The sequence below is a fragment of the Misgurnus anguillicaudatus genome, chromosome 21, assembly GCF_027580225.2.
Source record: "Misgurnus anguillicaudatus chromosome 21, ASM2758022v2, whole genome shotgun sequence".
NCBI classification, from domain to species: domain Eukaryota; kingdom Metazoa; phylum Chordata; class Actinopteri; order Cypriniformes; family Cobitidae; genus Misgurnus; species Misgurnus anguillicaudatus.
Genome location: NC_073357.2, coordinates 32689637 through 32704152, shown reverse-complemented (window position 1 = coordinate 32704152; position 14516 = coordinate 32689637). Strand labels below are relative to the sequence as shown.

At 35.3% G+C, this 14516-nt stretch overlaps 1 protein-coding gene across 1 annotated transcript in view; it reads right to left on the bottom strand.

Moving 5' to 3' along the window:
• The window catches only part of LOC129443013 (eukaryotic translation initiation factor 3 subunit J-B), a 34297-nt gene that overhangs the window by 10852 nt on the left and 8929 nt on the right, over window positions 1–14516 (bottom strand). Inside the window, exons 8-20 of the mRNA XM_055203389.2 lie at window positions 13624–13810; window positions 10503–10618; window positions 10259–10388; window positions 9924–10106; window positions 9311–9349; window positions 6912–7088; window positions 6437–6577; window positions 3889–3950; window positions 3648–3786; window positions 2655–2743; window positions 2430–2565; window positions 1361–1557; window positions 1147–1237 (exon numbers count right to left, since the gene is read on the bottom strand). Coding sequence (XP_055059364.2) covers window positions 1147–1237; window positions 1361–1557; window positions 2430–2565; window positions 2655–2743; window positions 3648–3786; window positions 3889–3950; window positions 6437–6577; window positions 6912–7088; window positions 9311–9349; window positions 9924–10106; window positions 10259–10388; window positions 10503–10618; window positions 13624–13810 — 1687 coding nt within the window. The remainder of the gene's footprint in view (window positions 1–1146; window positions 1238–1360; window positions 1558–2429; window positions 2566–2654; window positions 2744–3647; window positions 3787–3888; window positions 3951–6436; window positions 6578–6911; window positions 7089–9310; window positions 9350–9923; window positions 10107–10258; window positions 10389–10502; window positions 10619–13623; window positions 13811–14516) is intronic.

Here is a 14516-nt window from a genome sequence, read left to right as displayed (position 1 = left end):
CCTAATATGTTGTATAATGAATTAAAGGGACATTCCACTTTTTTTTTTGAAAATATGCTCATTTTCCAGCTCCCCGTTTTGGAATCCATTTAGCTGATCTCCGGGTCTGGCGCTAGCACTTTTAGCATAGTTTAGCACAATCCATTTAATCTGATCAGACCCTTAGCATTGCGCTAAAAATAACCAAAGAGTTTCAATATTTTTCCTATTTAAAACTTGACTCTTTTGTAGATACATTGTGTACTAAGACTGACGGAAAATTAAAAGTTGCAATTTTCTAGGCAGATATGGTTAGGTCTCATTCTGGTTTAATAATCAGTAACTTTGCTTATGTAACATGGCTGCAGCAGGCGTAGTGAAATTACGCACTTCCCCCGAAAATGGTCCCGTGGTTACTTTCAATGGCAGGGGACTATTTTCGGGCAGTGCGTAATATCACTACGCCTGCTGCAGCCATGTTACATCAGCAAAGTCACAATGTAACAACAGAAGAGTCAAGTTTTAAATAGGAGAAGTATTGAAACTCTTTGATTGTTTTTTGCGCGATGCTAATGGTCTAATCAGATTCAATGGATTATGCTAAGCTATCCTAAAAGTGCTAGCGCCAGACTCGGAGATTGGCAAAAAAAAGACTTGAAGATTGGCTGAATGAATTCCAAAATGTTAAGAATCAAATGTTTCTCTAGGGGAGCTGAAAAATTAGCATATTTAAAAAAAAGTGGAGTGTCCCTTTAAAAGCAATTGCTGAATAAATTCTGGCCAAATACTCACAGCAGGCCAAGTTCAAAATACTTTTACATTTTCTGCCTAAATTCTTAATTAAAATATGCATAATTTAGCTAAAAAGGTTTAAAATAATCCAATTAGGCAAATTATTAAGATAAATAAATATTAAAGTTTCTAATAAACATCTTATTTCTAAATTAATGTCTAAAATTAAATATTTATAAATTATATCAAATAATAAAATATAACAACAACATAATATAACTAATATAAAACATTTATAAAATATTAACAAACATGCAAGGCGTTAAACTTAGTAAATAAGTCTGTTGAGTTTATTTCTCTGAATGCATAAATTCTGTGTACACCTGCAGTACATGCATTCAAAAGTTCACAGAGGAGGGATGTGTGCACACGTACTGCAGGGATCTGCTGAATAGTTTCCTTTGGAAGAAAGAATAAGAAGCGGTCTACTTGGTTCAGTGTCTGCGATGTCCAGTTTTGCACAGGGCTGTTAATAGAAAAAAGGTTACAATTAGAGTGAATTTATATCCCATCATGAGCCATTATAATAAACATGATTTAGATACAATTGTAATATACGTGAGAATTATCCTAGGAGACTAAGCTGTACCCAAAGGTCCTTGGTTCCAGTAGCATGACTGCCAGTAGGTCTCTTTTACTGGCACTGTAGCAGAATCCTTGTAGAAACTCTAAACTGTCAACAAAGAAGCTCCGATCCAATTGCAAAAACATATCATCCACCACAAATGTAGCCATGACATCTAGTGAACGAAATTCCTCTTCAGTGTAAGGACCGGTGTACATATTCTGATGGAAAAATCAATTCACATGGACTAATTAAAAAATAAATTACAACTGAACAAACTTAAAGGGCACATATTTCATTGCTAAAAACAATCTTATTTTGTGTATTTGCACAGCAAAATCAGCAGTGTTAAATCAACACTGCTGGTGTTTATATGAGTAACACCAGACCTGGTGGTCCCCATATCAGGAGTGTTGATTTAACACTGCTGATTTTGCTGTGTGTTATAATACAATGTGTTTTTGTGGTTTATGGTTCAAAAAACACATTATTATACCGTACATTTTTGTAGCTACAGATTTCACCCTCTTCCTGAAACGCACGGATTATAAAAGCTCTGTGTCCCTGATTGGCCAGCTAACCTGCACATTGTGATTGGCCTAAATACCTCTGACATCAGCCGGAAATGTGATGCTCCTTATCATGTTTGAAAGATTCGCTTACAATGCAGTGCTAACAGGAGTTAATTTACAATCTGTGAGTCCAAGCGGGAGGAATTATGATCATGTCGGTCTCATCTACGTCACCAATCCCAGGAAGTAAACTGTTGCCAATAATCTGTGTGTTTGTTGTAGTCCAAGAAAAGAGATTGACGTTGGAGATGATAACTCGCGTCATCGTTTACTTTAAGGTATGTACCTTTTGCATATCGTTAACATGTACTAATACACTTACACAGCAAAGGAAATGCAAAAACGTGAATCTGAAGATAGGTGCTCTTTAAATTAATGTTCTTTTTAAATGTGACGGTTGAGAATATGTTAAACAAGACTTTGCCTAAAACCTTTGTGTTTGATTCACTGTTGTGATATTTACCTGAAAGTAATTCCTAACAAAAAACATGATATCATAATAAGTACATAGAGATATTTACCAATCTTTGAACTATCTTGTCCACCAGGAGAGCTTGCTTGGTGCTGGGAAGCATCAGAAAGTACTGTGGGTCCTGCACAATCATATTCCTCAGAGAATCCATCTTATCAGCAGGAAATTTCTTAATAGTGCTTATCCTTGAGGCAGTAATTGTACAATTAACATAGACATGAAAATGTAATTAAATACATAAAACTATTTTTCATTTATTGGAATTTTGACTTACGGAAGGGCCAGAGCAATCTGAGACCCCAAATCTACAACCAGTTCTGAGAAGAAGTCCAAATTATACAGTTCCTCAATAATGCACTTTTTCTGTAGTACAAAAAAGAAACAAATGACTAAATTATATTATGATGTAGTTACAGTATCATATATAATGTTACTAAAACAGCTTTATTAAAAGACCTTTCATTCCTGATATATGACTTATAAATACCACTAATTTTATCATCCTCTACACCAGTGGTTCTCAAACTTTTTCCGCGTATGGCCCCCCTTGTGTACGGTGCATACCTTCACGCCCCCCCCCCCCCAAAAAAAGAAAATTTATAAGAAAAACTGTTCTAAAATTTAACATTTTAATTAAACAACACATATTAAGTTATACAAAGTAGTGTTGTTGGTTAGTAGTCTTATTTTTTAGGTTTAATTACACAGAATTCATGATAAATGAATGTATTTTATAAAATATCATAAAACTGGGGCCCCCCTGGCACCATCTCGCGGCCCCCCTGGGGGCCCCGGACCCCAGTTTGAAAACCACTGCTCTACACAGCTTTCCACACTGGTTCCATACTGACTACAACATATTGCATACTTAAACAGCATTAAACGATTTAGCAGCTGTGTATTTCTGTCTGATCTTATCTCGCACTACAATCCACTCTATGAATGCAAAATGCTAGACTTTTGGTAGCACCGATTGCTATACGCTAAAGAAGGTAAAGTGTTTTTTTACAGGTTAAACAGTAAAGTTTACCTGATGAGACAAGACAAAACATTGGGTTGGCAGAAATTACCAAGGGTTCGGTCTTGCCAAGTGTGATGTGCATTACTAGATCCAGATTCCAGATTCAAGACTTTAGATTTTCAAAGATTTCAATATTCAGATTGACTTTTACTTAATGCAATTTAAGGCATGTACTCTCATTTAAGACTAATTTGTAATGTTTAAAATGTAGGTAAGGTATTGAATTTGAATGCTTTACTTGCATACCAATGAGGGATGGAGCGGCACAGGCTGCTCTCTCAGAAACTTCAGAATGTCACGTATAGGTGATGGAGCATCAGCAGAGTTTTGGAAAAGTTGTTCAAGTCCTGCGCAACTCACTCCTGGGGCTATGGTCCCCAAAGATCTGAAGAAAACAAAAAGAAAATGTCATGTGCCACGGCCATATAAACTTATTTACATATATTTAAGGTCACAAAATGAACTTAGAAATGAAGATAAAACATACATAAATTCCTTATCTGAGAGACTTGACTTGACGACTATAACCTCTTTAAAAAGGACTTGAGCCTAATAAATAAAAACGAGAAAATAATAGTGTTATTAGAACAATCAATGTATAATATACAGTTGTGCATAATATACAGAATGTATACATTTTGTTTTAAAAGTTTATCATCCATAAAATCTTTTAAAGATTTTTCTTTTTTTGATTGAGTACTAACTTACATTTACATGTATGCATTTGTCAAATGCTTTTATCCAAACCGACAGTGCATTATAAGGTATACACTTCTTTTAATCAATATGAGTGTTCCCTGGGTTCGAGGCCATGACCTTTTGCGCTGCTAATGCAATGCTCTACCACTGAGCTAGGAGCACAAAACCTTGGAAATGCTGGGGATTGAACCCAGGACCACATGCAAAGCATGCACTCTACTACTGAGCTACATCCCCACTCACTATCATTCAGTGCTATCTAAAATATTTACACATTATCCCCAGCGATAACTGAATTTACACCAAAGACTCTGTTCAAACGTTTTTCTGGGGTCAAAGTTGTTCAACTCCGGAATGGTAATGTTAATTAATAAAGATATTAAATTTTATTAATCATTATTTCTTCATTTCTTTGTGTTTATTATAAGCAGACAGTTATATACAACATGTAGGCTAACGTTACTTTAGTAGGATTTGTATATTTTATTTGATTTGTTAAAATTAAATTAATAAATTACATGTTCTGTCATAATTTTACATTTAAAGCAAAATATTAAACATTACAAACAAGCGTATCCAGAGCACGTGCTACTGCAATGCCCAAATGGAATAGCCTGCATCATTTGAATCCCGTCCGAATCGGTACATAAAAATCACAAACGTCCTGGGGGACACATTGAAACTCAAACGTCGTTTGGAAAACTAATCCCGTCCGAATAGTGCTTATGAATGTTTGACAATGTGTAAATTCAGTAGTTTTTCTAGCTTGTGGTATATTTGAAGAGTTTGGTTCCAAAACGCGATAAACGCAATTTTTGAAAAAAATTAGTTACTGCCAAAATCAGTATTATATCAGGTCAGTATTTAAAAGTAAATTCTTAATTTTACGCACAATCCAATATCCGCAGTGTTATGCTGTCAGTTTTTCTCCCTTTTTTCGCAAAACACGATATATGCCACTCCTCCTTTTCTACAGAACGCAATAAATCCGCTTCACAAATTACAGCGCACCATTCACACAATGTAAACAAACAATGGCGGTGTGCTGAGTACACTGAATCCTAGTTTTTCTCATCTACTTTGTACTTCGTGATCAACAAACAAACAAAAGCAAAATAATACTTTAATGGCATTGATAAACCTGTGATTGTTTTCTGTAACGGGAAAGATTGTGAGTCATCAACATCCAATAACTTACGCGAGAGGCACTCGGGAGACGGGTGCTTGTTCTCCCGACAGCATCAAGCTTCGTGCTAACACATTGACCCCAGGGGATCTTATGAATAACTTTACATTATTTTACTCAAAGTCAACGAAAATCGAGCAGGACCAAAACATTTTACAGCGGATCACTTTGAAAAATGTTAAGCGACGGCGTCAAGTATAACCGCAGCAATGACAGTGTTCTTAATATAACAAAGTAAGTGTTTTGATTAATGACATTAATGTTTATTTTTTATCAGTGTATACCACTAGTCAACTTAATGAATATATCATGGCAAAGATGAATGCACATTTATACATTGATTCAATAGATTTATAGCATTTTGAAAAAAAACTTGTGATGGATGTATTGCATTTTGTGGAAAAAATAATTTGTTTTTATAATAAATCTTTGAAAATCAAGTTATGGATTTGAATTTTTAATGTTTTTATAACCTAAAGACGCTATGTGAAAGTTTGTAACAGAAAATAGTGGTTTTCATCTTGTCACTTTCTTGGTATAGAAAACACGTTTTTACCGAAATGTGTCAAAATGGATTTATTGCGTTTTGGAACCAAACTCTTCATTTGTAAATGGTAAATGAAATATCTGAGAACAGTAATAAATTATAAAAAAGAAATTTTATAATCACTTTTATGATTTAAATGAACATCCTGCAGATTATGGGAGCAGGTGTATGCAAACTTGCATTCAAGTACAGTTCACTCAACTGTATATATACATAAATCAGTGAGTTCTTGGCTCTGAAATCTTATCGGTAATGGGAAGGGGGATTACAAAGCACTTTCATGCTTAATGTTCTGGAAAAAGGCACTGATAGTACCAGAGGAACTTTAAGAACTCTAAGATCTTATTTTGCTTCTAGTTAACATAGCATGCCAACAGGAGATCCAGTGTCTTGCAAGCTCAATCAGAGGTGACAGAACAAAGAAGCCTACGCTCCAATATCAATAATTAAACACACTAAGTAATTAGACACACTAGTATTGCTTGGATCTTTGAGGTAATGGGAGTGGCATTAGAAAAAACACAATTATTATCTTCCACCGAAACAATCCATTTTTGTCAAACCATACATTTTGTGCTGATGAATTGTAAATGTATGACATACCTGCTGTGTGTTCCAGTGGCGAATATGTACAGCTTTGTCACTGATCAGAAGTAAAGGGACTTTGGGAATCACACTATACAGAGGTGTGCTGGGGAGCCATGGCTCAACTTTATCCATCCACAATTGAACAGAAGCTGAATTCTGAAAACATACAAGGTGGCAGAGAAATTCACTAAATTTTTTGTGATTTACATTTTTTGTTGATATTCAGAATCATGCTGATATTCACATTCATGCACATGTGAAATTGTGTTAAACAATACAGGAGTATATTCAAATGAGATTGTATTACTGAGCTAATTTCTGGTGATGTCACACTAGACAAAGACAGGTGTGTAAGCATGTTAGCCAATGAAGTGTCCTTCATTAAGGACACTGAATGAAATGAGATGTGTTTACATTTTTGAGTGCATACTGTCGTATTCGTATTATAATAGGTCACAAGTGCTTGCAGATGGGACTGCAGTAAACTCACCCAGAGTTTGGTGATGATGCTGTTGGTCTGTGTGGGAGTGAGTCCAGGTGTCTGAGAGCTGATACCAGATAAAGCCTCCAGCAGTACATTAGATGGCAAACTCCATAAAGTCTCCACTTTTACCCCACTCATAAGAGACCCCAGTAAAGACAAATTCCAAGAGCCAGGCAGAGCGAGCTAAGGGGTACAAACATTATATTTAGGTAACACTTTACAGAAAAGCTTTATATGTTGCCATTATTTATTTATGTATTAAAGTAAGTATCATGAACTAACAATGCTAAAAAACTAACATTAGGTATTATTTTCATTAACTTCCTTATTGTTTTAACTTCATTATTTAAGTAATTATAAATGTCACACTGTAAAAGTCAAGTCAACCTATCGCACACAAATTTTTGAAAAAACTCAGCTAACAAGAACCAAAGTCTATCCAACTTAGAAAAATTGTATTAACATGACAAGTTGTCACAACATAAATATTTATGTTTATCAAACTAATAAGAAGGTGATGTAGTTCAGCTAACTAAATTTACTGAATAATGCAAACTTAAAGTTAGTACAAAGTAGTGAATTAAGTCCTCTAACTAAGATCACAACTGTCCCGACACCATTCCAGCATCTATCCATAAAGTTATCCACACACAAGTTGGGTAAAGGGCAATTTAGTATATCCAGTTCAACTAACCACACAGAAAGGACTTATCCCTTGCATGAAGCAGAGACCTTTTTGCTGTGAGGCAACAATGATGCGCGCTAACCCACTGTGCCTTCCTCTACACTGAACACAAAGATCTCAATCATGGTAACAACGAACAAACATCATTCTTTCAAAATTACAACACATAACTAACATTAACAACATAAATAAAGCCAGCAAACATTAAAACATTAAAGTCATCTTTTTAAATATTAACCAAAGAAGTGAACATGTCGCAATGCATGCTGGGAACCATTCAGACCAATGTTTTTTTAATACACTGAAAAAAATGATTCATTGAATTTAATCAATTTTTTTAAGGTAAGTGGTTGCAATCAATTTATTTAAGCTACATTTAAACAAAAGTTGTATATTTTATTTTACGTTATTAATCTTTATTGTTTAAATGTAGCTTAAATAAATTGATTGCAACCACTTACCTTAGAAAAATTCAATGATTCATTTTTTCAGTGTAGTTTGTTCAGATTAATCAGTTTTGGGTAAACGAGTTGGACAAAAACTTACATATCCAAGTCCAGTCAACAAAATAATATTTGTTAGCTGGATGATTATGCTTATTTCATTCAGTAAACATACTGAAAAAAATGATTCATTGAATTTAATCAATTGATTGCAACCACTTACCTTAAAAAAATTGATTAAATTCAATGAATCATTTTTTTTTCAGTGCACATAATAATAAATTGAACCCTACAACAAAAAAATCTTTGTTTAATTTTACTTAAATATCTTTGTTGAAAGAACAGTTTTGAAGTTGGATTTTTTTTGCAGTGCATTGAAAGTTCAGATTACTTCACAATACATTTACTAATGGAAACCTACATTTAAAATAACATTTCATGCTAAAAATATATACATATAAATAAAATAAATTGCATTAGAAGAAAGAAAGAAAAATGGCATTAACACAGACAGATTAACCATCTAAAGCAACATTATCCAGCTGTAATATACAATATAAATCTACTGTAATATACTGTATATACAATCCTGTGGTACTTTTAATTCTATTATAATTACAATATTTTGTTTTATTGAGGGTGTAACATGACCAATATAATCTCTGAAGTTTAAAATCGTCTATTAGCACTCTATAGTTTGTCTTTCGTTATCTCTGTGACACCGTACACAAAGGCTCACCAGCTCACCAATGACGCACGGCCGGTTTAGATCCACCTTCATTCATTCAATCTCATTAACATAACCACAGAAGCAAAACACAAAGAGCAGCTTGATAGCTTCCTGATGTAATTCTATACTGCCACAAACTGCCAATTCACGTAGATCACTTTGAAATAGGCAAATAAAATGATAAACAGTGAATGTGTTTGTGTAGGCGAAGGTGCCATTGAAGAGCTCAGATTTTTTGATCAGATTCTTAATGATTCTGTCTAAAACATTAAAGATTCTGTCTAAGAAAATGTATTTCTGAATGGCCTGAGGGCGGGATTAAGCAAATTTGATGTATGATTGATGAACTTATAGTACGTGTCAAAAGCTTTCTGTTAATATCATTATCTAATTTGTGGGGATGGTGGCCTTTTTGAGACTTTTGCATCTGAAATCTTTAATTCTTCCTGAAGCACTTTAAAATTGATTACAATGGGTTGCAGACAAGCTGGTTAGGACAGGGCTTCCATACAAACAAACATCGCCTTCACAGCAAAGACATACTTACACTCGAGTTGACTGAGATCTTGTCAATGATAACAGCTGCCTAAAATATAACAGGAAAATATATTAATTAATAGAGGATATCAACAATTGAATGGCAAAACATGAGTTTAGATGAGATGAGTTTGGGGGATGTCTCTTTAAGTAAATTTGAAGCTGTGGGTTTCTATTATTTCTTTGTTCTCCCATCCTCTGCCTTCCTTATGTTTTGTGTGTATGTTGAGATGGGCATGTAGAATTCATGTTTGGTCATGCAGAAATTTTTAAAAAGGGCTGAGCAGGAAGACAATCCTCCACCTATATCAGATACCCTGGTTTCTTTGATGGCAGTTTTCCATCTGTTGTGAAGCCCTCAAGACTAAACTCACCCACCCTGCTTATGACCTCTGACCTCTACTCCATTTTCAGCACCCACTAGAGTATACTGTATCTAGAACTTGTAGTTCCTTTACCAAAACAAAATTTAAAGTATATCTTTATCAGTAAAATAACATTTCTAACATTAAGTTTACAGCAGCATGGATCACACACCACCTACAAGAAACATCCTACTTTACTATGTACTTATCAGACATATTACATTTCATTATAAGTGCTTTAACAGTTCCAGGTGGTACCTGTGCTGGGGTGAAAGGTACAGAGCTGAGGTTACTGAGGGCAGGCAGAAGCTGGGCTGAGGTGAGCTGTTGCAGGAAGCTACATCCCAGGAGAGGCAGGAAAGGGGCAAGCTGAGAAATTCTCTGAGACGTAAGGCTGGAGGGAGACTGCAGCTCAGATGCATTCATGACCAGGTTCGTTATCTGGACATGAACAAAAAAAAAAACTAAACATGCTACCACACCTGTTTGTACCTTAATAGGGAGAATATAGATTATGGAGAATACAGAATTTATCCACAATAATAAATTGTGTGTAATTTGTATTGATCTGAAAAAAACACTTTTTTACTTACCATACTACTTGGGATGCTGACTCCTTGGATGACACATGTCCTAATGTTGTCCTGGATCACTGAAAAGTATTCGGATGCTGTGTATGCCATCAGCTGGTTATAATTAGCCAAACAGGTCATATTACCTAGACTGGAGGGTCATAAAAACAAACACTGATTTGTCTTAATGATCTTGTTGGATATCATAAAAAGGATAGTGAGTTTAATATTTATAGTTTGAAATATTTAACTAGCATATTCTAACCTCTTTAACTGGTCTACAGTAAGATTCCTGAAACCTCCAATGACACTTTGAGCAATGAACTGCTGCTTGAGAGGATCCAACGCGTTATTCTTTAGGACATCCAAACCATTCAGAAGCTAAAAAAATAAAGGATAATGAATATATTATGACCCATTATTGCTATTTACACCACCAAGTCAACATGGTGTTAAAGTATGAAGCAATTAAAAATGAGTTTATAAACATTCCCTCACAAATATTATAGTTCATTATCCTAACTGTTCATGGCCCAGCAAGTAGCATCTTGACGCATAATAGGTCAAAGGTGTGTGCTATTTTACAACAGCTCTTATAAACAGCTCATCGACACTCCCTGACAAAAGTCTTGTCGCTTATCTATTTTGTAGAAACACCTGCTATTAACCTGACTTTTAATTAATCAATTGGTGTTAGAAATAGCTCATATGAAAAGCTAAAAACCCTCCCAAATGAGGTTTAATGCACTAAAATAAATTAGTTACACTGAAAAAAGATTTATCATTTAATCAAGACAGAAAGGTCACATTTTGGCAAGACAAAAGTTTTGTCGCCTATACAGAAATTGAACAAATTTACTGCAAATTAAAAAATATGTCAGCAAATTAAGTAGTGGTGGTGTGATAATCAAATTTAATATCTTGTATGACTTCCATGAGCTTGAAGGACTGCATCCATGCGGTTTGGCAAAGATTTATACAATGTATTGATGAAGTCATCAGGAATAGCAAAGAAAGCAGTTTTGCATGTCTCCCAGAGTTCATCAATATTCTTTGGTTTCGTCTTCCATGCTTTCTCTTTTATCCTACCCCACATATGCTCAATGATGTTCATGTCTGGTAACTGGGCTGGCCAATCCTGGAGCATCTTGATCTTCTTCGCCTTGATGTGGAGATGGAAGTATGCGATGGAGCACCATCCTGCTGCAGAATTTGGCCTCTTTTATGGTTGGGAATATAAGAGGTAGTTAAGATTTCTTGGTATTTTAGACTGTTGATGTTGCCTTGCACCCTGCAGATCTCTTGCACACCCCCATACTGGATGTAACCAGACCATGATTTTTCCGCCACCAAACTTCACTGTTTTCTGTGTGAATCTCGGATCCATGCGGGCTCCAGTAGGTCTACTCTCCTGCAATATTTGAGGTGACTGTGCTGTAATTCAACAGAAGATTCATCTGAAAAATCCACCTTCTGCTTTTCCAGCGTCCATCCTTTTAGCAGGCTGTGGGCCTTGGCAAATGCCACACGGTTTTTCAATTGTCTTTTGTTTAGGGCTGGCTTCTGGGCACTGATTCGACCATGGAGGCCATTTCGAGATAAAATCCGACAAACTGTTCTGGTTTACACAAGGATTTCAGGTGACCAGGTCTCCTGGAGCTCTGCTGCAGTGGAAAATGGGCTGGCCTTGGATTTTTGAGCCGACAAACGGTCCTCTCGAGCAGTTATCTTCAGGGGTCTGCCTGACCTGGGCCTGTCAAAAATGTCTCCAGTCTCTTCAAATCTTTTTTTTATCCTCTGTACTTGATGCTGAGACACATTGAAGGTGTCTGCCACATCAGCAGTGGATCTGGTCTTCAGCCTCTTGATAATCAAAACTTTAGTCTAAGGGTGAATCTTAGGCATGTTTGCGGAGGTCTAGTTGCAGTTGATATGAAGGTCTAATGTACTGGGGTTCTTTTTATACACACCTAATTGATCCATTATTAGTCACAGATAAAGCTCATATGACTAGGCGACAACACTTATGTCTTTGCAAAAATTGACTGAATGGGCTTTACCAAGCTGTGAATACCAGAATACTTTTTGACAGTTTTGTTTTGCACTGAAACATTATTACAAAAGCTGTTGGGATTAAAATGAGCCATTTCTTGAAAATAAATCTTGATTAGAAATAACTTTTAGCGGCACTTCATGTCAATTTGTACACAAGCGACAAGACTTTTGTCAGGGAGTGTAATCAATTTAAAACTGTTTGCTGTATAAATGGTCACTGTGGATCAATATAACATGCAAAAAAGAAAAAAACTAGTATTTTTGTCTTGTTTTCAGTAAAAACATCTAAAAATTCTTAAATTAAGATGTATTTTCTTGATGAGCAAAATGACCTAGGAAAATAAGTCTAGTTTTTAGACAAAAAAAAGAAATAAAATTTAAGCGAATTTGTGCTTAAAACGAGCAAAAAATTCTGCCAATGAAATAAGAAAACTTATTTCAAGAATTTTTTTTTTATTCCATTGGCAGATTGTTTTGCTTGTTGTAAGCACCAATTTAATTAAAGTTTATATTTTTTTGTCTAAAAACTAGACTTATTTTCAGGTCATTACTTATCAAGAAAATACATCTTAATTTAAGAGTTTTTAGATATTTTTTACTGAAAACAAGACAAAAATACTAAGTCATTTTTTTCCAGTGCATGCTTTTCTTTGGATAGTAGAGAAGACCTTCTATATAGCAGTGATCGCTCTGTTCACTTTTGTAAGACCCACAATCTTAGACGGTTTCATCGGACAGATGCGCGTTGTCAGGGTTACACTCCTGAGCCGAAAATAAACTTCTCGTCTGTATTTATTTATTTGTCTGGCTAGTGGCTTAACTGATCTCTAAATACCTTATCAAATGTTTTGGTTTGCTAAAGGGCAGACAACCAGCATGGATCACTGAAGTGTGGAGAGGTTTGGCAGCCAGGCAAGAATTCAAGGATATGTAGCTAACACTGTATACATACATTTTACACAGTAACGTTAGCTTAGTGTAATAGTTGATACACGTTAGATATGATATATGAATGAAGGTAATTTTCTTTCCCTTGTTATCAGAAATAAACTACTGTAAAAGGACTCTGTTGTTGTTGTTATTGATTCAATGTGGAAGTCTACCAGAAGTTGAGCTTAGTCCACAAAAGCTGTGAAACCGTCTATTCAGGTTCACACGGCTATTCCTAAGTCATGCATCTCTGTGTTTATTTATTAAAAAACAGACTACGAGGGCCATGTCTGTTACAATAATACAGAGCCAAGCATTGGCATTTTCCCGACTTCAGCTGCCTACAGGTTAACCGGAGCCAAACAGGGTCAGGTATCTTTGGGAGGTGTTGGGGTTGTTACCTGAGCAGGTGAGAAGTATTGGAAGCTGCGGAAGGGTAGATACGCGATCAGATTACCAGTGTCCCTGATAAAGGATAAGCTGGCGGCTGTAACGTTAGGCAAGCTCATTGACTGACTGAACCATCGACCAAATGCCTGCTGCTGCTCCAGGGAAAGGTTCTTGATGCTGAGGTTAATTATGCTTAACCTGAAGAAAAGTATGCAAACAAAGGTTTTTAAAAAACAATGCTTTCTTATATTGTTATAATCTAAAGAACCTTTTTGGAAAAAAAGGAAAGAGTGTTTGCATGTAAAAGGTTCTTTATAGAATGGTTCTTAAAATTTTAATGATTTTGGTGCTTATACAGAAAACATTTCACCTTAGTGAAAATCCTCATTTAAAAGTTTGGGTTTTGGATTTTTAAAAATTTAAATAATTAATTGCAAATATAAAGTCAACTTATTATTTTACATTGATGAACATTTTTATTTGTACAACACGTATGATTTCTAAGCAGTTTTAATGAGCATCACCCCTTAAAGGAAAACACCACCATATTTCAATATTTTACTATGTTCTTACCTCAACTTAGACAAATTAATACATACCCATTTGTATTCAATGTGTGCACTTATTCTTTGTACAGCGTGTCGTGAATGTGTTAGCATTTTGCTTAGCTCCATTCATTCCTTAGGATCCAGAAACAGGGATGAATTTAGAAGCCACCAAACACTTCCATCTTTTCCCTCTTTAAAGAATTTTACATGAGTAGTTACACGAGTAAGTATGGTGGCACAAAACGTGGCAAGAAATAAAAAATGAGAACTATATTGTATGGCGAGAGAGCACTTAATATGCAGAACTTCGACCTCGGGCACAGTAATATTGATTGAAGTTTGAGCGAGAGGAGGAA